A 27,570-nucleotide genomic window follows, 5' to 3' on the forward strand; every position below is an offset into this window, starting at 1 on the left:
AAGAATCCTTAAAAATCTCAAGATCCAGAAAAACCATTGATTCCCGTGAATCAGAGGCAAACTTCGCTAAGGACTCCACCTTCTTGTCCGTCAAATCCTTGAAGGCAGACGCATCTGCTAGCGGCACTGTAGTAGCCTTAAAGAGGCGGGAAATTGGTGGATCCGCCGAGGGAGGGGAAACCACCTTAGAGACAAGGTCCTTGGCGAATGGGTAACGCGCTTGAACCTTCTTCATTCCCGGAAACCTCTTGTCCGGATGTTTACATGCAGATTCCAGAAGGGTGTCAAATTCAGCGTGAGAGCTGAACCTTTGAGGTGCTGGTTTAGCACGATGAAAGGATACTTCAGGAGTCACGTCCGAAGATCCTGGGTCCTCTAAGTGGAAGGTGTCTCTTATGGCCGCAACCAATGAGTTCACCGTTTCAACTGTATCCGAGCGCTCCTGAGTTAGATGCTGATTCGGGAGCCTCATTCGCCAGTTCACCAGGAGAATATGAACAAGTGGTGGCAGCCCTGGAGGGGGGGGGCGACCTTAACCAGGTACGCGGCTCTGGCGAGGCAGAGCGGTGACTCCGGGAACGTCCTCTGGAGGAGCGACGTTTGTGACCAGATGACACAGGGGGGGTCTACTTGAAGACTCAATGGAAGAGTCAGAAGAAGCACCCCTAGTACGCTTGTGAGAGCGTGAAGTATGTGGAGAAAAGGAGCGGGACCCTTTAGAGGGCCGGCGCAGGGCAGACCTCTTCAAGGCAGACACCACGTCACGGGAGGCCTCAGCCACCGAACGGGAGACTTGAGTCAAGTCAGCCATATATTGGGATAGGGAAGAAACCCAGGCTGGAGGGGCAGTCGAATCCACCGGAACTGAAAGAGCATCCGGGGGTACCAGGGGGTCTGGGGGAGCAGTGGAGCAGGCAGAGCAAGTGGGCTCAGCAGAACCAGGCATTTTGGAATTACAGCCCTTACAGACAAAATAGGAAACTGACACTCCAGTTGTCTGTTTAGAGGGAGGAACTGTTCTGGGTACGGACTTAATGAAAAAAAGAACTCTCTCACCCGAATCTGTGTCCTCTGTGCAGCTGCTGTGATGAGAACTCCGCTCTATGCAGATAAACAGACTAGCCAATAGCCAGAGAGGGCGTGCCTGGAGCAGGGACACTGTTTGATTGGCCCCTGACACCTAAAATCGCGAGCACAACGTTGATTGGAGGACGATTCGCGCCTCCAGTAAGCTACGGCGGCCTGTGGGTGGAGCTATAGCGCCCCGGCCGGCGAAGAAATGCAGTAATGGCGTCCGCTCCTTGCCCCGGGCGCACATGTCATTCGCATATGCACTCGCGGGGAAGTGAGCAGACGAGACTCATATTTGCCGGCAGCAGTCAGCTGCTGAAAGCGAAAGTACAGTATATATAAGCGCCGCGGCTGTCAGCCACATAGTAAAACACACACGCGAGTGCATAAGAATAAACTGAGCCATTCATCCCATATGCCACTGCTTGCCCCAGATAAAGCCCCTAGCACAGGCCAGCCCCATTAGACCCTGAAAGGTGGGCCAAAAACCGAGGGTCTCCAGAGGTTGCAAGACAGCACCTAAGGGAGAAAGGAATATATACTCACCTCAGTCAGAAGAACTTACCTAATGGAGTCTTCTGTGATGTCTTCAGTCAGCTTTTTGTCACCTACATCACGCCGAGCTACCATGTGCGAGCAAGGCGAGCAGGGAATAGGGGGACCCGGACACATGAGGTACAACCCCAGGCGCTGACCGTTGGCGAGAGGGGGTTAACAGCGCATATACGCAATGTCTGTGCCCCCTCAATCGCAATGGGGAAACAATGAACCGCAGTTCCTGAGTCCCCACCTGAAAACATGAAAGAAAAAGGAATAAAAAACTAACACATTCCCTAACTAGGAAAATAATAAAACATAAGACCTGGTCTGGAGAATTCCAGACCATGTCCACCTCCTTAAGACACTAAGCTAAAACTGATTAGCTCAGGGCCTGGAGGCGGGTATATCCTGCTGGGAGGAGCCGACTTTTCTTGTTGCCATAGTGTCATACCTCCTAGAGACAGCAGCATACACCCATTGTCTGTTTCCCCCAATGGAGCTGATAGAGAAACACACAATTAAAAACTATTAAAATTGCTCTAACCAAAGCAACCTCCTACAAAACCATGAGGGAAATATATAACCCCCGCAAGAGGGCACATGTGTATAAATGGTAGGCAGATAGTACTGCTCAGTCCGTCAGAAACTCCAACCTCATGTGTAAATCATATGTGGCAGAAAAAACAATAACTAGTGCACAGAATCAGATTGCATAGTATAACATCAAGGCAAAGTAATGATACCCTATACTCTATACACAGGCTGGACTGGCTACCCTACAGAGCATAAGTGTAGCAATGGGTGCAAAAGTAAAACATGAAAACCAGTGCAGGATACCAGACAGGAATTAGACGGATGCAGGTATGGACAGGTCTCAACATGTGCCCCCCCCCACCACCCCAGAGCCACACATGTTTCGTGACACTCCTGAGGAAGTTGCCTAACAGTAACTAAACACATGGGGGCTCTGTGGGGGGCACATGTTGTGACCTGTCCATAAGTGCATTCGTCTAATCCCCATCTGGTATCGAGCACTGGTTGGCATGTTTTACCTTTACATTCATTGCTATACTCATGCTCTGTAGGGTAGCCAGTTCAGCCTGTATATTGAGTAGCATTACTTTGCCTTGATGTTATACTGTGCAATCTGATTCTGTACACTAGGTATTGTTTTTTTAGCCACATTTATGGTTTACACATGAGGTTGGGGTTTTGGATGGACCGAGCAGTATTATCTGCCCACCATTTATAAACATGCCCTCTTGAGAATGGTTATATCCTCCCTTCATGTTTTTGTAGGAGGTTGCTCTGCAATTTTAATAGTATTTATTGTACTGTGTGTTTTTGGATCCATGTATTTTTGTACATTATTTTGCAGATAAAAGATTAATAGTTTATACAGAATATTGTTGTTATTGATAGGTGTGCACTGCCCTTTTGTATATTATCAGTAGATCTGTCATAGGCGCTATGGAGGCCTAGGGAAGGCCTTGGACTGCCATCGAAACCGGTAGGTGAGGATCAGACCACCAAGAACTCGCCTAAAAACTGTTTTGTTTCAGTGATCAAGGCATCTAAACAGTTCAATTACCAGCATCAGACCTATATCTGATGTCAGTTATTACCGTCAGGTGTCAGATACATATAGCAGCTCAGTTCGCAAGACAAAGCTATATTCCCTCACCTGACCTATGACATAACTGTACATTATGGGTCAAGAAGAGACCCTCCCCACAAAAAAAAATAAAAAAAAATAAAAAGCTGTCAAGATCGGTGACAGCGGTTATAACATTACCTGGAGGCCAAGGATCTCATCAATAGAGGGGTCTTGCTCAGCAGTTGTTCCATCTGACTGTTTCGTACTCTGTGCAGTTGAGTCACTTAGGAAACAAAACAACAGTGTGCATTACAGCCAACAATGAATAATTATACATAAAATATTAATTATATACTAACATTAAACAATGTCTAAAAGAAACAAATGATCGCTAAGCTTTCAACTTTAAACAGTTTCAGTGTGCGTGTGCGCGTGTGTGTGCGTGCGCATATGTGTGTGCACGTGTGCTCATGTGCGCGCGCATGTGCGTGTGCGCGCGCATGTGTGTGTGTGCGCGTGCCTGCGTGTGCCTGCATGTGCGCGTGCCTGCGTGTGCGCGCAGAACTATTCCTGCCCAATACATAACTTGTTTATGATGTTTTTTTCACCAGTTTTCCCCTCTACAGACTGTCTAATTCTCAATTGTCCCTGAGTTAGTGGGTGAAGTCTAAAGTCTATGACATCTCCTATACACTGCACAAACACAGAAGATAAGATCCTACCTACTATATCTCTATAGTACACTTGCAGAAGTAGCAGCATAAAGGATACTATAAAGCAGTGTTTCCCAACCAGGGTTCTTCCAGCTGGTGCAAAACTACAACTTCCAGTATACACGGACAGCCAACGGCTGTTCGAGCATTCTGGGAGTTGTAGTTTTGCAACAGCTGGAGGCACCCTCATTGGGAAACACTGCTATAAAGCAATGTAAACTGTAAATCCAGCACTGGGGTTGATTTATTAGATCGGAGCTCTATCGGTACAGCCTGCAATAGGTAGGCTGTATCAATAGTCAAGTCACAGCAGGCACCTCAGGATGCTCTGACATCCGTTCGCTACCGTGCGATTACTGTTTAAATTCTGCGTAATTATCCAAGTAGCATGAAAAACTGTGAACTGGCAAAAATAACACACATTCTTACCTTCCAAGAAACTTATTGATATTTTCTGCCAGCTTCTCTTGAAGACTCTTATTGCTTAAGATCTTTTCCCTGGCATTTTCAATCACCATTTGCTGAAATTTAAAAGAACAATGTCACTTACGCTAAGCTTGCTTTTACAGGTAAATCAAGTTTTTGCTGTACTTTTGGTAAAAGCTTGCTACAATAAAATGTTCTATTAATTTGGATCCAACCTTTTGCCTAGTGTGAGGAAATACATGGGCAGAGTAGGGATTCAGGCAATGACAATGCACTACGTTTAGAACTAGTAAATTGTTGAAGTATAGCTGCTGCAGAAACTGGCCAAGATGTTATAATTCTTAATAAATTCCAATATTACACATGCTTCATCTGACAATTCATGACCAGAGAACAATGGGATATAGTAAATGATCATCCTTTGCTGTGGATCTCCCATGTAATAGTTCATAAGAAAACCCTGCATACAAAATAGCAAAAATCTAATAATCTAATATGCACCATATCCTGTGTCCCAAAAAGCTTTTTTTTGTACTCACCGTAAAATCTCTCTCTCGTAGCCTTCATTGGGGGACACCTATACTGATGGGGTATATGCTCTTGCCAATCGGAGGCGCTGATATTAGGGAAAAAAATAGGCTCCTCCCTGGTAGGATATACCCACCCACTGGAAGTGAGAATCAGTTTCATCACAAAGCAGTAGGAGAAGCCAACAAAGACATAAGTCCGAAGGACCCTGGAAAAGAATCACAGAAAAAGAACCAGAAAAGGTCATCCGGACAAAAAAAAATGAAGATATGGGTGGGTGCGGTATCCCCCAATGAAGGCTACAAGAAAGATTTTACGAGTACAAAAAAATCTCCTTTTTTATCGGTCGCTCTTCATTGGGGGACACCGATACTGATGGGACGTACCAAAGCAGTCCCCTAGGGTGGGAAGAACAACCAACAGCAAAAGGGGAATCAGTCCCAAGACCAAACCCACTTGTCCGTAACTCCTGCGGACGAGACCCGAGGCCAGAGACAACCGAAGCCCAGAAACTGAGCTCCCGGAAGATCCCTAGTCCATGGAGATGGACTAGGACACCAAGGAAAGGGACCATCCTTTGCAGAGACTAAACCTATGGTCCATATAGAGAGACAAGAAAAAGTCGACAAGGAAGCCAGATGGGCCAGAAAAATCCCAGAAGGAAGTAGGAAATCAACCTCAAGGAACACAGAACCAGACAGAGGGCTAGCTAGGCTGAGAAACAAAGATGGAAAAGGGCAAAACAAGTGAACCCCATCCAGAGTTGTCCGATTCAAGAGAACATGGCGGAAAGATGCCAGGGAGAGCAGCGTACGCCTGAGCAGAAGGTGACCACAGAAGGTGGAGACCAGAAAACCACTGAAAAAAAGAAAGACGGAAACTGGCTCAAGAGAGGCCTGGTGCATAAGATCGATGACCTGAACATCCGCAGACCTAAAACCCCTGTCCCAGGGGCCGCCGTGAGCACCCGGATGGCGAAATCAGCTCGACACGAGACCGGAACGCCCTCCATCTCGGGAGTACATGGACCCCGAAGGAGGAGACGGAAAGTAATGACAGCCAAAAAAGGAATGGAACGCCCTCCATCTCGGGAGTACATGGACCCCGAAGGAGGAGACGGAAAGTAATGACAGCCAAAAAAGGAATGGAACGCCCCAAAAAGGGTCAAGGCAGAACACGGAGCGACAGACATGGGAACTGGAGGTACGTGAGTCACTTGGAAGACGTATACGGAAGGAAAAGCGGCCAAGAATGAGCGGAAGACCGTGAAAAGGAGCATCCTGGAACACCAGAGCGGCTGACATGAGACTTGGAGGTTCCTGCATCTCCTGGAAGACTTACACCTGAAGGGTAAGTAAACCCAACGGTCGAGAAACGCTCCGGGAGACAAAACTTTCTGAGACAAGTAGAAGTGTGGTACAGAAAGACCGCCCCACAAATGGAATCGCGGAAAAGTCTGGGCAGGATCACTACACGTGCCCGGGATCTCAACCATCACTAAGGCCCAACTAACCGGAGCTCCGAAGCAACATCCCTTCAGGACAGGAACAGAGGGAAAAAACTAAATAACCCAACAGGGACTCCCAGGATCTGGACACAAGAAGGTTACTCTAGAAGACTGTGGTGTCAGTGTAGCACAACCGACACCATCAATGGAAGGATGAACACACCCTTCAAGGGAGATTGCCCAGAGGGAGGACCCACACAACAGACTGTGGCTGTCGCTGAACCATACATGATTGCCTAAACTCCTCCAACAGAGGAGAGCGCCAAGGCTGCATGAGCAGCAGTAGATAACCAAGAAACAGGAAGAGAGAAAGGCTGAAATAGTGGGCACTAAGAACACAAGCAAAGCCAACGAAAAGCTCTTCTGAATGCTCTTATCAAAAAACAAGGGCGTAGCCAGATACCCCACCTATATAGGGGGAAGAGAGAGATGGCTCCATCTTGGCAGAAGATAGTGCTCAGCAAAATAGTCCCCCTAGTGGAGAGGAAAAACAAGGGGTGGCCAAGAGGAAACCCAGGCACTGACCATGCCAAGCTCCCTGATCCCCATACCCCCTGTGGAAGGGGAATTGTCAAGTGTGCCAGGCACTGTAGGAGCAGGGAAATGCCACCCTACGGCAATGGGACAAAGTATTGGGTGGACGTAACCCCAAGGAACCCAGCGACAACATATAGAGATATGGAGGGATCGGAATCCTGGACACTGGTGCTGGGCAAAGAAACAAAGACATGGCTACGAATGCGGGGAAGAAGCACATACATATACACACACACACACAGCAACAAACAGCGTTGAGAGGAACACCCCATTGGGGTGAAACCCTGGACCAGATGGGCACCAATGGAGCCATCCTAGTCCTGTCTAATGCAACAGAGCAGGCACTTGAGCCACCCTGCACAGGAACCCAGGAAGATACCTGGATGCATAGGGGGAGGCTGAACTGACCGTGTCACCCCAACAGGCCCCCTGCCAGAACAGAGGTGCTCAACCGGCACAGGCCTTTAGAACAAGATCACAGGAAGGCACGAGGCACACCCCGCTGCCAGAATGGAGGGTGGGCTCTACACGAGGCCATACGTTGGGACACAGACATGGTTACATCACGATAGTAGTGGGGTACCAAGACTGCAGACATGAAGGAAACTGCAGACATCCAAAAGTCCGGCAGTATGGAACACAGACTCAGCACCCAATGGTGTGTCACAACCACGCCCCTAGCAGACCAACCTGGCACTCTTAGAAAAGGGGAACAAAGTTTTGCTGTGAAAGGCCATGTGAAAGGCCATGGAACCTGCAGGAGACGCCCACACCCCATCTCCTAATGGTGCCAAACACCAGGACTGCTGTCGCAAATGCAAGAGATGAAGGAAGCATGTGGGGCAGGAGACATGGAGGCAGACACAGTCTGACTGACCGGTATAAAGGTCCAATGAACCCACAGAGACCCACTTGTGGAACTTCACATGGAAGAAATCACCAGACTGCAGTCGCGGGAGTGGCAGGAATGGGGGAGGTGACCTGGTGGATTAGAAAGCCATGCAGACAGTCTGGCTATCTGGCATAGGGGCCATGGCCACACCGGATCCCGCATTCAGAACCACAAACTAAAAGTGGGCTAGCAGCCTTAAGCCGTGAGAGTGGCAGGCATGTGGAGCGGGACCTGGTAAAGTAGGGTGCATTGTATAGGGCCCATGGAGCAACATGTGGAGACTCACTCAGAACTACTCCTTGTTAGCGAGTTACCTGAATTTCTGCCACGTTGTGGGAAGTGTATGGTAGTTGACCAGACGTAGCAGTAAACTACGCGGACAGCCGTCCGTCTGACTGGTGGAAGATTCACTCCTTCGAACCCTCCCACAGAAAGTGGGGCACAGGAGTGCGGCCAATCTGATGGGCGACCCAGTGGTGTAGGAGACCATGCAGGCTAATGGCTGGCTGACTGGCAGCAGCCCCTTGTGCCTTCAGGAACCCTCTGACAGGGTCCTCACACCAACAGTGAGGTGCGGGAAGCCACAGCTATGCACACAGTAGTAAAAGATGGGAGACCGACGGCGGCGGAAACCGTCCAGACAATGGTCTGGCGTAACGAGTGCCCCTCCAGGCACTGGTGATAAGGTACCCAAAATTTCGTCCGACTCCACAGCCCTGGACCTTGCACTGGATGTGGGGATCCGGGGCAGTAGCCTCGGATGCGGCAGCCTGTGGAGGAGGGAATAATGTATGCACATGTCAAGAACACCGGTGGACATGACAGACATGTCATAGCAATCGGGGGTAGAGGAGAAACAGACCTGACTGTAACCCCGGTATCTTCTAAGGGATCATGAAATCCCTGGCAACGACCCGCCACGGCGAGTCACATACGCTGCCTGACAGAGTGAGAACCCTGCCGAAAGCAGGTATGCCAGAGGCATACCTCAACTGACTCAGTCATGTGTCATATTTGGTCCCGTACAGGGTGATGGAGACAATAAAGGGGCCCCCGTATACAGGTGTCCAGGTCACAAGGGTGCAATGCAAAATAAGGCACAATTGAAGTATAGGCCACAAGAGCCAAACGCCACTAAATGGTCTGAGAGACCAGCAACAGAGATTAACTTTTTTTTTTTTATACATACACACACACAAAGATAGAAAGCGTGGGGAGCAAGGCGCCTTGCACTGAATCTGTCTGCAGATCCCCGAAGATAGAACGGGCTAGGAAGCCCACACCATGTCCCTCATGCAGGGACACAAAGTAATGCTCATGTGGCAGCCTCGGAGCGGCGACTGTACAGAGCAGCGCTCTAAGAATCGCCTACTAAGGTGCCGCACAGCTCCGAGGCCAGGGGACAAGAGGGGGCCGGAAGCAGGCAAACAAAGCCGCAATGATAACCGAGCGCCGAAGACCCGCCGCAACGGAGGAGAGGAGGAGCAAGAGGCCGGTGGAGGGACCCATCATCACATACCCGGGTAAGCACCCGCCAGATACAGGAATGATCCATGGGGTGCGCGAACCTGGAGGAGGCGCTGCCTGGCCTCCTGATCCGTGCGCTCTCAGGGGGAGAAGGGCGGAGCCACGTGCCGCCATAGCCCCCTGAAAAATGTAGAAGAGGCGCTGCCTGGCCTCCGGGTCATGAGCTGGCTCAGGGGAAGAAGAAGGGCGGCCATGTGTCCTCCACGGGACTTAGTATGCAGACATACAGCCCTCCCATGAAACCATGAGCGAGCCCCGCAATAAAGGACAATAAAGGAGAGTCCCCTTTTTTTTTTTTTTTTTTAAAAGAGGTGCGGGCGTCACTCACCTGCGGACGCCGTCTTCTATACTCACCTCAGGCGTCTTCAACCAGCTTATCGCGACAATGCATCATACCGGGCTAAGATAGCAGTGCGAGTAGGGGCAGTGGAGGACTAAGGGTACAACCTCCAGGTGCTGGCCGTTGGCAAGAAGGGGTCGACGACCCATACTTTTATGTTCTGTACCACCTTGTCGCATATGGGGGAACAGGTATTGCCTTACTAGAAAATAATTTTAAAAAGACCAGGTCTGGGGAGCTCCCAGACATGTGTCTTGCCTCCTACTGACACTAGCTAAAACTGATTATCTCACTTCCAGTGGGCGGTTATATCATGCCAGGGAGGAGCCGACTTCTTTTCCTAGTGTCAGTGCCTCATAGTGCCAAGAGCATATGTCCATCAGTATCAATGTCCCCCAATGAAGAGCGACCGAGAAAGTGCAGATGACTGAGATGATCCCATAGACTTACATCTACAACTATGCCCTTCAATTTGGCGCAAAATAAATTATTAAACTTGAAAAAGATCAATAACTTATTTGAATTTACTTACAGATAAGTCATTGTCAACAATGGCTTGAAGGGTATCAACATCTTCACACACGTCTCCATCTGATGCTATTGTAGTCGAACTCAACTGGGCTGCTCGTCGTCTCCTCTGAATATCTCTGCAGAATATACATTTATTAGGACAGTATAATAAGCACCTTGTGTTTTATTGCCTTAGAAAAATAAACCTAAAGGTGTACAAAAGTAAGATAAGATAGATGGACTTACTGTTTTCGTCTCATGGGAGAAGCGGTGGCTGCAGGTGGCGTTTTTTTCTGTGTACCGGCCGTAGAACTGCTTGGAGCAGGCTCCACAACTAGGTCAGAATGAACATTAGATTGCCGATAGGCATTCATGTGACAAACACAGGTTCTTTACTTTTTCAGACAGGTTGTATTCTTTTATTAAACTGCTAAACTTGCTTAAAGCTCATAATGTTCTTGTTGCACCTAATAAGTGAATCTTTGAGAACGAGGTTGATGTTTCAGCTTAAATAATGTAAATCTATGGATGGACTAGGTATATAACATATGTGTTCATCACACCCTCGGGTCACACATTTACACACACACATTCCAATCAAATTAGCAAGTACAGCAAGTATATTAGGCTTTGTTCACATTTCCATTGATGTTCTGACGATTCCGAGGAGGACAGTTTTTACATAGTTCAAAGCAAAATCATAACACACCGATTTAAAACTCTACCTGTAATGTTTTATTCACTTTTATGGAAAAAAAAATATATATACTATAGTGCAGCACTGTGCACAATAGTCATATTTCTAGAATTACCTTTTTTTTATTTGGTGCCTAAATACCTTTACAAAAGGTGCTGTTGTCCCTGCTATGCAATAGGAGACTGAGCTTCCCGCTAATCCTCCATAGCACCCGTCTCCAGCTCAAAACCCAGCGCCATAGACACAATACGCTGGGTCTTGCTTTTAGGACGGATGTTGTGGCACAGCTACGAGCAGTGGGGAGTGGGCACAACGGCACTTTCGTTAAAAATTATTACAGTCCATGGGCTAAGCCTTTTATGCAACCTCCATTAAAGGGGTACTTGATGGAAAACTTTATTATTTTTTAAATAAACTGGTGCCAGAAAGTTTAACAGATTTGTAAAATACTTCCATTAAAAAAATCGTAATCCTTCCAGTACTTATTAGCTGCTGAATACTACAGAGGAAATTATTTTCTTTTTGGAAAACAGAGCTCTCTGCTGACATCACGAGCAAAGTGCTCTCTGCTGACATCTCTGTCCATTTTAGGAACTGTCCAGAGTAGGAGAAAATCCCCATAGCAAACATATGCTGCTCTGGACAGTTCCTAAAATGGACAGAGATGTCAGAAGAGAGCTCTGTGTTCCAAAAAGAAAAGAATGACCAAAATACGGTATTTTGGACTTTGGAATTTTTTTTGCACGTACGCCATTGACCGTGCGGTTTAATTAACGATATATTTTTATAGGTTGGACATTTGCGCACGCGGCAATACCACATATATTTATTTTTATTTACACAGTTTTTTTTTTATGGGAAAAGGGGTGTGATTCAAACTTTAATTAGGGAAGGGGTTAAATGACCTTTATTAACTTTTTTTTTCACTTTTTTTTTTGCAGTGCTGTAGCTATAACGCTGCACACACTGATCTTTTACCCGGATCCCTGCAAAGCCATAGCTTTGCATGGGTCAGCGTTAATAGGGGGTTGATTGCTCAAGCCTGTAGCTCAGGCTTGGAGCAATCCAACGCCGATCGGACGCGACGGAGCAAGGTAAGGGGGCCTCTGCTCTCGTCCTAGCTGATCGGGTCATCGCGATTTTATTACGATAGTCCCGGTCAGCCCGCCTGAGCTGCCGGGAAGCTTTTACTTTCGTTTTCGACGCGGCGATCAAAGCTGAAGGGTTAATAGCGCGTGGCACAACGATCTGTGCTGCTCGCTATTAGCCCAGGGTCCCAACTATCAATAACAGCTGGGTGCGACCCGGTGTGATGCGGGGTCACGGCGTGATCCTGTTTTAAACACCAGGACCAGGGTCGTACAGGTACGCCCTGTGTCCTTAAGAGGTTATAGGGGTTATCAAGGAATAGAAAGACAGGTCAATTTATTTTTCCCTGTGTGTGGTATTACAACTTAGCTCCATTCTCTTCAATTGAAGTGAACAGCAATACCACTTTCTCTTTAGCTTTGTTTTTCTAATCCTTGATTCCTGGATAACCCCTTAAATGTCAATGAGTTACGCAAATCGCTAACTGTATTAATGGTTTTTCATAACATGGGAAATACCTTTTTACCTTAAAACATATTCCAATATTCTCTAATTGCAGAACAAAAAAAAAAATAAAAAAAATACTTACATGCAAGTGCTAACATAGATTTATGAACTTTTAGTGTTTAGCCATGAACTAAAATAAGACACAGGAGTAATACACAAGGGGTTTAGCATTGAATGTACAACAAAATAAACCACTGTGCTATAAAGATGCACTCACTGCTGACGGAAGTAGAGGCAATGTTTTGTACAGTAGACTCTCCTCCAAATGAAGGGCAGGCGATGGGTTGTAAGGCACCTGGGGTGTTTAAAGGTTGCAAAATATACTGAGTTGCCATTATTGGGGTAGATGTCTGATGTATCACAGGTTGTGGTGCCGGGGAACCTGAAACAGCCAGAGGGGAGGTCAACATTCTCTGCCGTAATCTGTCATTTATCCCCTTTCTCGTGCGTGCTGCGGAATCATTAAAAGAAAGTCATTATAATAAAGGATTAAAAAGAAAATCTTAAACTATTTAAAGGGCAATCTGTCATCTGTATCAACCGCACTAACCTATTGGTATAGAGCAGTGTTTCCCAACCAGGGTGTCTCCAGTTGTTGCAAAACTAAAACTCCCAGCATGCCCAAACAGCCTTCGGCTGTCCGGGCATGCTGGGAGTTGGAGTTTTGCAACAGGTGGAGGCACCCTGGTTGGGAAACACTGGTAACACTGGTATAGAGTATAGTGCGCTCAATACAAAATTATACGTTGATATTCTTCTTGATACGCTAATGAGGAGCATTCTCATGTAGGGTGATGTCAATGTTCAGAGGAAGCACTTCCTCCCCCTGTGCTGAGGCTCCTATGCTGCAGAGAATGGAGCTCTACTCTGCTGAATAACCCCTCTACTCTACATATGCAGCCATCTTCTTGCAAGAAAGATCTCACAGCAGAGGAGAGGCGTTGATCGAGTGGAGCTCCATTCTGCAGCATTAAAGGGGTACTCCGGTGGGAAACTATTTTAAATAAACTGGTGTCAGAAAGTTAAACAGATTTGTAAATTACTTCTATTAAAATATAATCCTTAATCCTTCCAGTACTTATTAGCTGCTGTTAGAGCACTGTGGTCAGACAGAAAGTAAATTCAAAAAGAAAATAACTTTCTCTGTAGTAAACAGCAGCTGATAAGTAATTGAAGGATTAAGATTTTTTAATATAAGTAATTCACAAATCTGTTTAACTTTCTGGCACCAGTTGATTTAAAATACATTTTTTTCCACCGGAGTACCCCTTTAAAGTCTCAGCACAGGGGGGGAAAGCACTTAACCAAGCTCCTGATTAACATATCAAGAAAATGAAGAATATCAGCAGAACCGAGGCACGGATCAGGGATCAGTAATTATGATTTTCAATAGTGCCATCCGGACTACAAGGCTATACCAATAGGTTAGTGCAGGTGATACGGATGACAGGTTCCCTTTCACATAAAATAAAGAGGATAGTCCATGTCTGTGAATTCTAGTGAGAAAAGCAAAAAAACAGACATCATAGCTGTGAAGGACGAGGAAAGCAGAGACTTGTGCTGCTGTGCAGAAGACTGTAGTTTGAAGTTACAGATGAAAATTAACAAGGCCAACAATAACAACACTCACTTACCTCTCTGATGGTTGTTAAATGCTGCTGATTCCTGCATGGACCTGATAGGAAGAGATTTATATAACTATTTCTAATTGAAATGTATAATTTAAAGGAGTAGTCCAGAGCAGAAAAACTTATCTCCTATCCTAAGGATAAGGGATAAGTTTCAGATCGCGGGGGGTCCGACCCCTGGGGCCCCCCACAATCTCCTGTACAGGGCCCCGGCTCGCTGGCCAGATAGCGGGTGTCGACCACCGCACGAAGCGGCGGCTGACACGCTACCTCAATACATCACTATGGCAGAGCCGGAGATTGCCAAAGGCAGCGGTCCAGCTCTGACAGAGTTGTATTGAGGGGGCGCGTCAGCTGCCGCTTCGTGTGGCGGTCAACACGCCCCCTTCCCACGGGCTGCAGGGGGCCCCATATAGGAGATCGCAGAGGGCCCCAGCGGTCGGACCCCCCCACGATCTGATACGATTTTCAGCACTGGATATCTCCTTTAAAATAGAATGTATAAATGTATAAGTATACCTGATCTGGGAAAGAGTGAGGTCAAGCTTCTTCCACAAGGACGACACCATAAATGGTATTTCAGCTTGATGCTCTGAAAAAGATGATAAATTAAATTTGGATATCTCTAAGTATAGGGCTAGACAAATTTGTCTTCAAACTAGAAGTAAAAAAAAAAAAAAAAAAGTTAAAAGCCAGGATAATTATATATTTTTTTTTTAAATGACATGTCATTTTTCTGTGTTTGTGCCGTGAAGTGTAGTTTTTACCGGTACCACTTTTGCATAGTTTTGACTTTTTTTTTGGGGGGGGGGGGGGAAGAGTTGTAGTTTTGCAACACCTAGAGGCACCCTGGTTGGGAAACACTGGACTAAGGAAATCCAGAAAACATGACCTGTTGGGGAACTTGAAGACCACGCTTGAGAAACACTGAACTAGACCGTCAGCCTAGTGTTATGAATGTGAACTCCTTGGTGTGCTCTTTTGAACATATTCTAATGTATATCATGATTTGAACAGCGGTATAAAACTTTTTATTTTAAAAGTCCTTCTAATACTCCCTTAATCTACAAGCAGTAAACACTCACCCTTTGCTTTCATTGTTATATATTCATTTAGAATCGTAGTCAAGTTTTTTCCAAAGAGAGACTGAAAAAAAAGAATATATGACATTTATAAGGGAACTGCATCTAAAATTAGTAATACCCAGCTACCAATGTGTTAAAGGGGTACTCCCCTGAAAAACTTTTTTTTCTTAAATCAACTGGTGCCAGAAAGTTAAAGAGATTTGTAAATTACTTCTATTAAAAAATCTTAACCCTTCCAGTACTTAACTGCTCTTATGATCCACAGGAAGTTATTTTCTTTTTGAAATTCCTTCCTGCCTGACCACAGTGCTCTCTGTTGACACCTCTGTCCATTTTAGGAACTGTCCAGAGTAGGAGCAAATCCCCACAGCAAAGCTATCCTGCTCCGGACAGTTCCGAAAATGAACATAGGTGTCAGGAGAAAGCACTGTGGTCAGACAGAAAGGAAATTCAAAAAGAACTTCCTGTGGATCATAACAGCAGCTAATAAGTACTGGAAGGATTAAGATTTTTTAATATAAGTAATTAACAAATCTGTTTAACTTTCGGGCACCAGTTGATTTAAAAAAAAAAAAAAGTTTTCCAGTGGAGTACCCCTTTAAAGGCTTATTATACAATGGAAAATTGCCTTTTAAGGGTATGTTCACACTACGTAATTCCCGCGGAATTCCGCGCTGAGAACAAACATCAGTGTGAATGGGTTTCCACGAGACCCGTTCACACTGCGGAATTTCAGAAGTGGACAATTCTTCCGCTGACATTGTTCTGTGCAAAGAAAGAACATGTTCATTCTTTACGCAGAAGTCCACGAACACTGCATAGCGTCAATGGTGACGGAGCAGTGCGGCCGCCAGAATGAAATCTCTGCTCGCGGAAATTCCGTTCACAATCCGTAGTGTGAACTAGGATCGACTGATTATCAGTTCGGCCGATATTCATGATTTTGGACATTATCGGTATCGGCAATTACCTTGCCGATATGCCGATAATGCCTCGCCCGCCTCCCCGGCCAGAGACAGCCGCCGCCACTGCCCCATTGCCTCCCCCATCGCTGGAAATAGCCGATAACTTATACCGGAATATCGGTATAAGTTATCGGCTATCAGCCTGAAAGGTCACAGATTATCGGCCCTAAAAAATCAATATCGGTCGATCCCTAGTGTGAACATACCTTTAGTGTGTATTTTCTGCTGCAGATCTGCTTCTGCAGATTTTGCTACCCATTGAAGTCAATGGGAAGCAAAATCTGCAGAAGCAGATCTGCAGCAGAAAATATGCACGTGTGAACCTAAGATTAGATGAAAACAGGAAATGTAGATATTATATGTCAGGATGGTGTCCAGTCCAGAAAGTTTCTGCCCTGACATCCCTGGGCTGCCAGCATATTAAACAACAAACCAGACTCACCTGACGTCCCTCCCTCGGTGTTCCGGTATCGACGCTTCAGTCCTCTTCTTCCCGGTTGCCGGTGGTCAACGCATCCCACTGTGGCTCAGCAAATTGCTGCTCAAGGCTGGATATTGCTGAGGCCGGCGATTTGCGCTGACCACCGGCAACTAAGAAGACGTCACCGGAGGAACGGAGCACAGATACTGGGCGAAGGCCAATATGTTGTTTTATATACCGGCAGCCCAGGATTGATGGCACAGAAACTTTCTGAACTGAACTACTCCTTTTACATATAACATCTGAGGTTTTGCTGCCTGCATGAAATCCGCATCCAGCTCTACCTGTACAGTGGTCCCTCAACATACGAGGGTAATCCGTTCCAAATGAACCATCGTTTGTTGAAACCATCGTATGTTGAGGGATCCATGCAATGTAAAGTATAGGACAGTGGTCTACAACCTGCGGACCTCCAGATGTTGCAAAACTACAACACCCAGCATGCCCGGACAGCCAACGGCTGTCCGGGCATGCTGGGAGTTGTAGTTTTGCAACATCTGGAGGTGCTCAGGTTGAAGACCACTGGTATTGGAGATTATACCCACATTTCCCCGCCGCTCCGGATCGTCACCGCTCATCACCGCTGCCCCGGATGTCGCCCTCCATCGCTGTCGCCGCGTCCCCAAGGTGTCCCCGATGCTCCAGCAAGGCCTCTGCTTCCCCGGCATCCTCGCTCTTACGTCACCGCCATCACGTCGCTACACACGTCGCTCCTATTGGATGACGGGACGGCGTGTGCAGCGACGTGATGACGACGATGGAGAGCGCCGACCATGCAGGGGATCCCGAAGAGGACGCGCCAGAGCCCCGAGGACAGGTAAGTGATCGTCAGCGGACCACACGGGGCACCGTAAACGGCTATCCAGTGGCAGCTGAAGCAGTCTGCGCTGCCGGATAGCCGTTTATGCGATGGCCCCGACATACAAAAGCATCGTATGTTGATGCTGCCTTCAACATGCGATGGCCTCAGAGACCATTGTATGTTGAAATGAACGTATGCCGGGGCCATCATAGGTCGGGGGGGGGGTCACTGTACATGCAGAACAGATCAGACCTCTCCTGCAGGGCACAGTAATACAGGGACAGAACTGTGTATATTATAGAATCTATTATAATTAATTTTAGCCTGTAAGCAACAAAGATAATCAACTATAACAGGAATTCTCACCAGCAAGCATCCAGGAATGCTGCCATCCTCCGTATGATGCTCTGCATATTCTTTCAGACTTGGACTCTCTGCGATAAAGGATCGGCAGGTAGACGTGAGTTTTTCTTGCTGCAAGTAACCTAAAAAGTGATACGAGATTGTAAGCTGGAAGAGCAAATGCGCGCTATGATAAAAATATTTAATATGGATAGAATTAACGGCATCAACAATAGTGAAAATAAAGAAATTAAAGGGATTATCCAAGAAAAATGTTTTTTTTATATATCACCTGGTTCCAGAAAGTTAAACAGATTTGTAAATTACTTATATTAAAAAATCCTTTCAGTACTTATGAGCTGCTGAAGTTGAGTTGTTCTTTTCTCTCTAAGTGCTCTCTGATGACACCTGTCTCGGGAGTAGAAGCAAATCCCCATAGCAAACCTCTTCTACTCGGGTGCAGTTCCCGAGACAAGCAGAGATGTCAGCAGAGAGCACTGTTGCCAGAAAGAAAACAACTCAACTTCAGAAGCTGATAATTATTGGAAGGATAAAGATTTTTTTTTTTATAGAAGTAATTTACAAATCTTTAAGTTTCTGGAGCTAGTTGATATAAAAAAAATAAAAATAAAAAGTTTTTCCCTGGAATACCCCTTTAATTTACAGTGAGGACAAACGTTCTATTATGACAAAGCCTCATGGTTTTGTACTGCATTCAAAAGATTCTGTCATAATCTTGACGTAGGTTTCATTGTTTTTCCCAGTGAAATTAACATAACCCATTGTACAGCCCAATACGTTGTGTCACTTATCTGTCAGGGGACTGGCTAAGAAGCATCCCATAACAAGTGGACCCTTTTATCATTTTCATGGGCAGCTAGAAAAATTTGGGGGCTCAGACCTTTATGTTACAGAAAGTAGTCATGGTCCATGATCACTGACAGATATGAACTCTGCCAGGCCCAAGGCCTGATCATGGAATCATACATGTGTATTATAATTGTGTACAATGTAATTTATATAATATAATAATCTAAGACATGGATGAGGGTTCATTCAGACTGCGCATTTGTTTTTTTGTATTCCAGTTTATTGGGGGGGGGGTCTGTCTATCTGTATTATACCTCCTTTGAAGTCAGGCACTCTGGTCCCATCATAAAACAAGCTAAGATAAGGGACCAGAAAAGAGGGATGGCAGTGTTCCCCCCCCCCCAGCCCCTTGTGGGGGTCAGATGAATTCCCTTTTCTCTCCCAAAAAGCCACTATAAAACTGAGATGCTGGACAAACCTTTGTTGAAGCCTGGGGCAGAAGCTGACAAGACATCCTAAGATATAGCTGGACTCTCACTCACAAGGACTGCTATACCATTATGCTGTAAGGACTTTCTTTTTGTTTTCTGAATATGTCTTGCTGAACTCATATTTTTGTACCTGTATGTCTTTCTTTTTTTTTTTTATACATAGCACTGTGATACCTTTTTCAGATGAAATATTTAATCAGCTCTGGTCTTTGATCTCTAAATATAGGAGCTCACCTTTCTGAAGGAGACTCTGGACCCCCCCCCCCCCCCCCCCATCCTGAGGGATAGGAGCGAGGTTGCAGTGCTGCGATCTCCTCCTATCCCCTGCCATTGGTCAGAACTGATTCTGACCAATGGCAGGGCAGGACAGTGGGTTCCCATGGCAACCCCTCATTCTGCCCACCACTGGATGTCGAGGGGAACGTGGGGAGAAGATGGAGGCCGGGTACCTGGAGGAGAAGATGCCTGGGGATCGTCGCTGGAGACTGCTGGATCCTGGCTCAGGTAGGGAAACTACGGTGGTGGGGGGGATGAAAGTGAAAGTAAAGTGATCTTTACTGTGCAACCACTAGGAAGGCCAAACTGCAACTCCCAGCATGCACAGACAGCCAAAGGCTGTCCGGGCATGCTGGGAGTTGTAGTTTTGCAACATCTGGAGGGTCACAGTTTGGAGACCACTGTTACAGTGGTGCCCAAATGGTAGCCCTCCAGATGTTGCCAAACTACAACTCTCAGCATGCCTAGACTGCCCAGGCATGCTGGGAGTTGTAGTTCTGTAAAATCTGTCCCTTCAGATTTTGCAATTTTCATGAATTTTTTGAAAATTGCTGCTCTACTTTGAAGCCCTCTAATTCTTTCAAAAAGCAAAAATATGTCCATTTTATGATGCCAACATATAGTGGACATATTGTATTTGTAGTAGAGAGCTTCAAAGTTAGAAAAATGCAACATTTTCAAAATTTTCATGAAATTTGGGGATTTTTCACCAAAAAAGGATGCAAGTAACGCCGAAAATTTACCACCAAAATAAAGTAGAATATGTCACGAAAAAACAATCTCAGAATCAGAATATTCGGTTCAAGTTATTAATTCGTAAAGCGACGGTGGTCAGAATTGCGAAAAAGGGCTCAGTCCTTAGACTAGGTTCAGAATTTCCACCTGCAATTTTGCTTTGAAATTGCAGGCGGAAATTCCGCTTTCTAAAATGTATAGTGTAGTGAATGATTTTCCGTTCACAAATTCACACTTCTGAATTTGTGAAGCGGAATTTGTGAACAGACCATCCGCTTGGAAATTTCCGCCTGAAGAAAGGCGGTGCTCTTTCTTCAGGCGGAAATCCGCGCGGAACACATTGCAGTCTATTGGAGACTGCAGTGTCCGCGCGGTCCTAGCGCCGACCGATTCAGCCAGCGCTGGCCGCACTCGGAATCTCCGGGCGGAAATTTTCTGCCTGGAGATTCCGTAGTCTGAACCTAGCCTTAAGGTGAAAAAGGGCTGCGTCCTTAAGGGGTTAAAGGAGCTCAAACATCCTTAAAGTGTTTTTTATTAACCCTTTTTCAACTATCTAGTAAATAAATATAAGTAAATTAACTTATTTTCCAACCTTTCGGTGGTATGTTATGCTTACCTTCTGCTGGTGATGCACTGTCTTTTCTGTTTTCATCATATACCTACTTCCACTCTTAAGTACATCTTGTAATGAGAGTCCTGTTATTTCTGTACACTATAGCTGGGAGATTACTTTTGGTGTAGTGGGAAAGAGAGCTGGCTGAGTTCATAGCTACAATGTACAGCAGGAACAGGAAGTCTATTACAAGGATGTACACAAGACAGAAAGGGGGCAATGAAAACAACAGAGCAGACAGTCTGCAGACATGACGTGAAAGGAATGAATTATCACAGAAAATTAGCAAAACAACATATTTACCAATATAAGTTTATTTATTCCGCAGTCGAGAAAAAGTCTAAGGCTATGTTCACATGGCAGAATTTCCGCATGGGTGTCCACATTGAAATCCGCATGGAAATTCTGCATGTGTTTTAAGCCTATTGTTTTCAATTGGATTCCGCAGTCCCATTCACACAGCAGAATTTGCAATAATATAAGTCATGTCTTATATTGTTGCGGAAGGCCATTGAAGTCAATGGGGCTTTTTTTCACTCCACTAAATGCGGATTTGGCACAAATTCAGCACAAAATTTTACCAAAGTAATGAATACAGGCATTTTTTTAATGTGCACTGTTTATTCATGTGGAATTCATGTGGAAATTCTGCATAGATTCTGCAGATTCTGAAAGAAGCAGATTTTATTTTTATTCATTGAACTAAAAGTTATATAAGTTTATAATATAATTAAAAAAAAACTTTGGTGTAATATCCTGCAGATGCTGTCTGGCACCAATGTCAGGAACTGCAGCAGTCCTCATGCCCTGGTCCCTGCTCATTATGCTGGGGCTGTAACGCACACAGAGGTAGCAACAGAGCCTTCTAACAGCCTATTGTGTAGTGTAATGCATTTAAGGCTGAGTTCACACCACGTTTTTGCAAAACAGTTCCCGTATACGTTTTCAATTTGAAAACCGCATGGAACCGTATTGAATACAGGGATGTGGAATTTCTATCGCCCGACGTCCGGGACTAGCAGTTTTGGGCGCCGGGCAGGTGAATTTGTCCGGCCCTTAGCCCCTGCAGTTTGTATGGAGCGGGATCCCGACTCCTGCCCGCTCCATACTCTGCAGCCTGTGTCCTCGGAAGCAGAGCAGGGGAGATGAGAAGCTGTGTATTTGTCTTCTCTCCCCTGCTCTGCAGACGTGCGGGGGGGGGGAGATGAGGGGGCGTGGCTTATTTCTCCCCGTGCAGACCTGCGTCCTCTGCCTTCACTCCCCGCACATCTGCACGGGGAGACTGCATGCGGCGCTCTGTAGTATGTATGGAGCGGCCTCCGGACTCCTGCCCGCTCCATACTCTGCAGCCCCCGGCTGTTCTCAGTAGCCGGGGGCTGCCGCTAATAGCCAGCATGCAGTGATCGCCGCGACTGGCTATTAACCCTTTAGATCGCCGCTGTCAAAGCTGACAGCGGCGTCTAAAGGGAGATGTGAATGCTCCCTGGTGAGCTAGTGGGGTGGATCGCCCCCCCGCAGCGCGATCGCGCGGGGGGGGCGATCCACTATGGAGGTAGCCGGAGGACTTACTTCTGCTTCCTCCTGTCCCGGCTCTGTCATTGATAGATCCTGGCGGGACCAGGCTCTATCAATGGATCACAGAGCACACAGATTAATAGAGTTCAATAGAATCTATTCATCTGTCTGAGGAATCTAATGATTCCTCCTATAAATGTAATAAAGTGTTAAAAAATAAATAAATAAAATAAACTAAAAAAGTTTTAATAAAAGTTTGAAAGACACACATTAACCTAGTGGTCTTCAAACTGTGCCCCTCCAGATGTTACAAAACTACAATTCCCAGCATGCCAGGACAGCCGTTGGCTGTCCGGGCATGCTGGGAGTTGTAGTTTTGCAACATCTGGAGGGCCACAGTTTGAAGACCGCTGCATTAACCCCTTCCATGTTAAAAGTTCAAATCACCCCCCTTTTCCTATGTAAAAACATGTAAACATAATAAAAATAAACATATTTGGTATCGCTTCGTGAGTAATTGTACAACCTATGAAAATATAACATTATGTATCCCGTACGGTAAATGTAAAAAAAATACCAAACCACAGATTTGCAATTTTTATAATATCCCAGAAAAAAAAGTTAAAAAGCGATTAAAAAGTCAGATCAATGCCAAAATGGTACCGATACAAAAAACAGATTATGGCGCAAAACATGAGCCCTCATACAGCCTGGTATGTGAAAAAAAAAAATAAAGCTACAGGGGTTAAAAAATGGCAATTAAAAAAATTTGAAAAAGTCCAGAATTAGTAAAACATGACGTAAACGATACAAATCTGGTATTACTGTAATCAGGCGCCTAAAGTATAAAACTAACATGTTACCTCAACCACAAGGTAAATGGCGCAGAAAAGAAATCACCAAATCTGCTAAATTATCTTTTACTATTTCAATTTCACTTCCCCAAATATATATATATATATATATATATATATATATATATATATATATATATTTTTGGTTCGGAGAATATGTTATTGAAAAATTAAAAGGTGTCATTATAGTAGGTAGTTATGGTTATTATAGGGCGAGGAGGAAAAAACGAGAGCGTAAAAGCGAAAATTGGCCGGACAAGTGGATCGTCATGAGGGACAAGTAGATTTTGCTCCATTTTAGTCCCGTGGACAAGTAGTTTTTTTATAAAATTTCCACACCCCTGTGACTACCGTATGCATTGACTCTCCATTGAAAACTGTATGCCAAAAGATGCATCAAATTGTGTCCATTTTGCTCTTGTACGATCTTGTCAGTTTTTTTCCCGTACCCAAAAACCGCAGCCTACCACGGTTTTTAGTCCGGGTGAAAAAACATATTGAAACTTATACTTTTTTTTTTAAATGTGGGAGTCAATGGGAACCGTACAGAACCGTATGTGCGTACGGTTCCATCAGGTTTTCACCATATGGTTTTTGACTTTGCACAGTTTTTTTTCTTGGAATTTCAATCAAACAAGTGAAACTTTATTCATAATGGAGTGAAAAGTTGAAAACTTGTACAGTTTTCTTCTTAAAAACGGATGCAACCAGACATCATTTTTCAAACCATATACAGTTTTCAACCGTAAACGGATTAAAATTTGTACACATGTTTTGATACAGTTTAGTCAGGTTTTGAGGAATCCGTTTTTATTTTTCAAAAACCTGATACGGGAACTGTATTGCAAAAACATGGCGTGAACCCAGCCTTAGGGCTGGTCCCCGTCACGTTTTCTCCCATACGGGAGCACATACGGCAGGTGGAAGCTGAAACCTCGCGCTCCCGTATGCCTTTCTATGCGCTCCCGTATGCCTTTCTATGCGCTCCCGTATGTAATTCATTTCAATGAGCCGGCAGGAGTGAAACGTTCTGTTTTAAAAGTGCATACAGTTCCGTCCGTTTTTATTTAAAAAAAAAAAAAAAACATACGTTTTTGATAATTTTGTCCATGATTAATGGGAGGGGTGTTGGGTGGGGACTTTAGGATGCAAATGCGCATGTGCAATGTAAAAATGGAATACGGATTCCTGTATGGAACCGTATACATGTGCGTTTCCCATTGACGTCCATGTTTAAAAAAACGGATGCGGTTGCAGTACGGTTTTTAAACCGGAGTCAAAACCGTGGTTGACCACGTTTTTGTCGCCAGTTTAAAAACCGTACTGCAACCGCATACGTTTTGTTTAACATGGACGTCAATGGGAAAGGCACATGTATACAGTTCCATACAGGAATCCGTATACGGTTTTTATTTTGCACATGCGCATTTGTATCGTAAAGTCACCACCCAACACCCCTACCATTAAAAATGGACAAAATTATCAAAAACGTATGTTTTTTTTTTATTTTTTATAAAAACTGACGGAACTGTATGCACTTTTAAAAACAGTATACAGTTTCAAAATGCATACGGTTTACTTTATCCCATACTGTTCCATCCGTTTTTTTTGCCATACGGTTTTCTTTAGAAAAACAGATTGAAAACAGAATGGCGAAAACGTGGTGTGAACCCAGTTAGCTGGGCATAAGAGTACACAATACACTGGTGTCACTAATGCCATCTACACTGCAGTCTCTGGTGCCAAAGCAATCACTGCCTGCTCTGCTAGAGGCTGCAGTGTATATGGCACTAGTGACCCATGTATTCTGCAGATCCTGTAGAATAGTGAGCAGGGACCAGAGCAGTGTTTTCCAACCAGGGTGCCTCCAGCTGTTGCAAAACTACAAATCCCAGCATGCCCGGACAGCAAGGCTGTCCAGGCATGCTGGGATTTGTAGTTTTGCAACAGCTGGAGGCACCCTGGTAGGAAAACACTGGACCAGAGCATGAGAAAAAACAAAATAACTACAATAATAATAAGTGATCAGAACCGCACCGATAGCCGACGAGAGTACACAACAGCAGAAGACTCGTCACTATTAGGCCCATTTCACACTACAGGTATCATCCTGCTTTTTTACTGCTGTTATTTTACAATAACGGATGAAAAAAAAAAAAAAAAAAGATGCAATAACTGGCAATAACGGATAATAACTGATGATCATCATCAGTTATTTTTAATGGTTTTTTCCTTAAAAAAACCTGATGTTGTTCATCCGTTATTACCAGTTACATCCGTTTTTTTTTTAATCATGTTTTTAACCCTTTTTTTGTAGAGCTGTACTGAACATGCCCAGTACAAAAAACATGTTAAAAAACCTGATGATAACTGATGTTTTTTTTTATTTTTTTATTGAACATCCGGTTCCCATAGACTTCAATGTTAAATTTAACGTCCGTTTTTTCACCTTTTTTTTTTATTTTTGCCTGACCAAAAATTAGTGCACCGTCTTTTGTGCCGGCAAAAATAACTGACCTTAGTAAAAACGGACATGGCTGATGCAAAAGGATGTTCAAAAAATCCCATTGACATAAATGGGACTTTTTGCCGGGAGTAATAACGGAGGTTTTTTACAGGATGATGATACATGTAGTGTGAAAGGGGCCTTAGGAAACACTGGGGCATGAGAAAAAACAAAATAACTACAATAATGATAAGTGATCAGAACCGCACCGATAGCCGACTCCAGAACACAACAGCAGAAGACTCGGCACTATTACAATATAAACAACACACTCGTGGCAGCCTGTAAGAGCAAATCGACAAGTCAACAAATCCCGGCAGGAATATATTACAGGACACCCCGTCTGCCCTCGTACCACATGGAGAAATCATATCAGGAGAAATAACGCAGACAAGGCAGGCTGCGTTTTTGTTTCAGTTTCACTTTGCTGCCTTCAAAACACAGAGTCAACCTTCGGCAATCTCCGGCTCTACTATTGCGATGTATTGAGGGGGCGTGTTGGCCGCCGCTTTGTGCGGTGGTCGACACCCGCTATCTGGCCAGCAGGTCGGGGCCCCGTACAGGAGATCGCAGGGGTCCCCAGTGGTCGGACCCCCCGCAATCTGAAACTTATCCCCTATGCTTGGTTTTTCAGCACTGGACTACCCCTTTAAACCAGACTCAACATACAATACTACAGACAGTCCACATCTGTGATAACTGGTCAATGGCCGGAATAACCGACCAATCAGAATGGGCATTCACTGGTGAAACCCCTGTATTCCTGAAGTGTATGCACTGACTGGTGTCTGGTAGTGCCCTCTACAGTACAGGGAGGTATTACATGTTCTGTACTACTCTTAACCTGTATTACTGAAGTGTATGCACTGACTGGATTTCTGGTAGCACCCCCTACAGTACAGGGAGGTATTACATGTTCTGTACTACTCTTTACCTGTATTACTGAAGTGTATGCACTGACTGGTGTCTGGTAGCGCCCTCTACAGTACAGGGAGGTATTACATGTTCTGTACTACTCTTAACCTGTATTACTGAAGTGTATGCACTGACTGGATTTCTGGTAGCACCCCCTACAGTACAGGGAGGTATTACATGTTCTGTACTACTCTTTACCTGTATTACTGAAGTGTATGCACTGACTGGTGTCTGGTAGCGCCCCCTACAGTACAGGGAGGTATTACATGTTCTGTACTATTACATGTTTTACCTGGGCCATGGTTAGCTGCTCCTTTGGACACCAGGTGGGGGCGGCTTCATGTTACTTTTTTTTAGGACACTGTGTACTGTACAGGACCCTGAAGAAGCTCCTGTCCTCTACATAGACAGTGATTACAGCTCCCAGCAGATCTTTATTACTGTTATATGTAAGGATTTGCTTTATCTATATTAGTTATCTACTTATTTTTCTTTAATCCTCACTTTTTCCTATTTTTGGATGACATTTTGGTGGCTTCAGAACTTTCATCTCTTATGGTCTCAACATACAATGGTCGCCCTGGAACCAATTAATATTGTAACTTGAGGAACCACTGTACATTGTAAACAGTTTTTTATATTGTAAGTCAATAGGAAGCTGACACATCTGTATGGTATTTTTTTTTTTTGGGGGGGGGGGGGGGTTTAGCATTCAATAACATACTTTTTTTCCTTTTTAAGGGTCTATTCACATGTACAGTATCATGCACATATGTGATGCGGAGGATGTGAAGCTGCAGATTTCAATGTAAACAAAATGACTGAACACAGCTTCTAATCCTGCTCATCAAATACGCGCAGGATACTGTACATGTGAATACACAATGGTTCGGCAGCATAATTTTTTTTTTTTTAATTAACAGGGAACTTTTGAGCCCAAGACTTGCCCCTAGATAAGTGATTTCCAAACTAGTGCCTCCAACTGTTTGCAAGACTACAACTCCCAGCATGTCCCACAGCCAAAGGTTGTCCGTTATAGCTTTGCAAAAGCTGGAAGATCTGTTGTTGGGA

At 45.0% G+C, this 27,570-nt stretch overlaps 1 protein-coding gene across 3 annotated transcripts in view; it reads right to left on the reverse strand.

The window, feature by feature from the left end:
- The window catches only part of LOC130358420 (protein NPAT), a 51,815-nt gene that overhangs the window by 21,402 nt on the left and 2,843 nt on the right, over positions 1–27,570 (reverse strand). For 2 of the 3 annotated variants that reach the window (XM_056561656.1, XM_056561658.1), the window contains exons 2-10: positions 17,809–17,927; positions 15,195–15,255; positions 14,629–14,701; positions 14,116–14,156; positions 12,699–12,932; positions 10,435–10,522; positions 10,211–10,325; positions 4,351–4,442; positions 3,407–3,491 (exon numbers count right to left, since the gene is read on the reverse strand). In XM_056561656.1, the coding sequence (XP_056417631.1) occupies positions 3,407–3,491; positions 4,351–4,442; positions 10,211–10,325; positions 10,435–10,522; positions 12,699–12,932; positions 14,116–14,156; positions 14,629–14,701; positions 15,195–15,255; positions 17,809–17,927 (908 nt within the window). The remainder of the gene's footprint in view (positions 1–3,406; positions 3,492–4,350; positions 4,443–10,210; positions 10,326–10,434; positions 10,523–12,698; positions 12,933–14,115; positions 14,157–14,628; positions 14,702–15,194; positions 15,256–17,808; positions 17,928–27,570) is intronic. The other variant, XM_056561659.1, reaches the window with a different exon arrangement.

Source organism: Hyla sarda, chromosome 2 (genome assembly GCF_029499605.1).
Source record: "Hyla sarda isolate aHylSar1 chromosome 2, aHylSar1.hap1, whole genome shotgun sequence".
Taxonomy (NCBI): Eukaryota; Metazoa; Chordata; class Amphibia; order Anura; family Hylidae; genus Hyla; species Hyla sarda.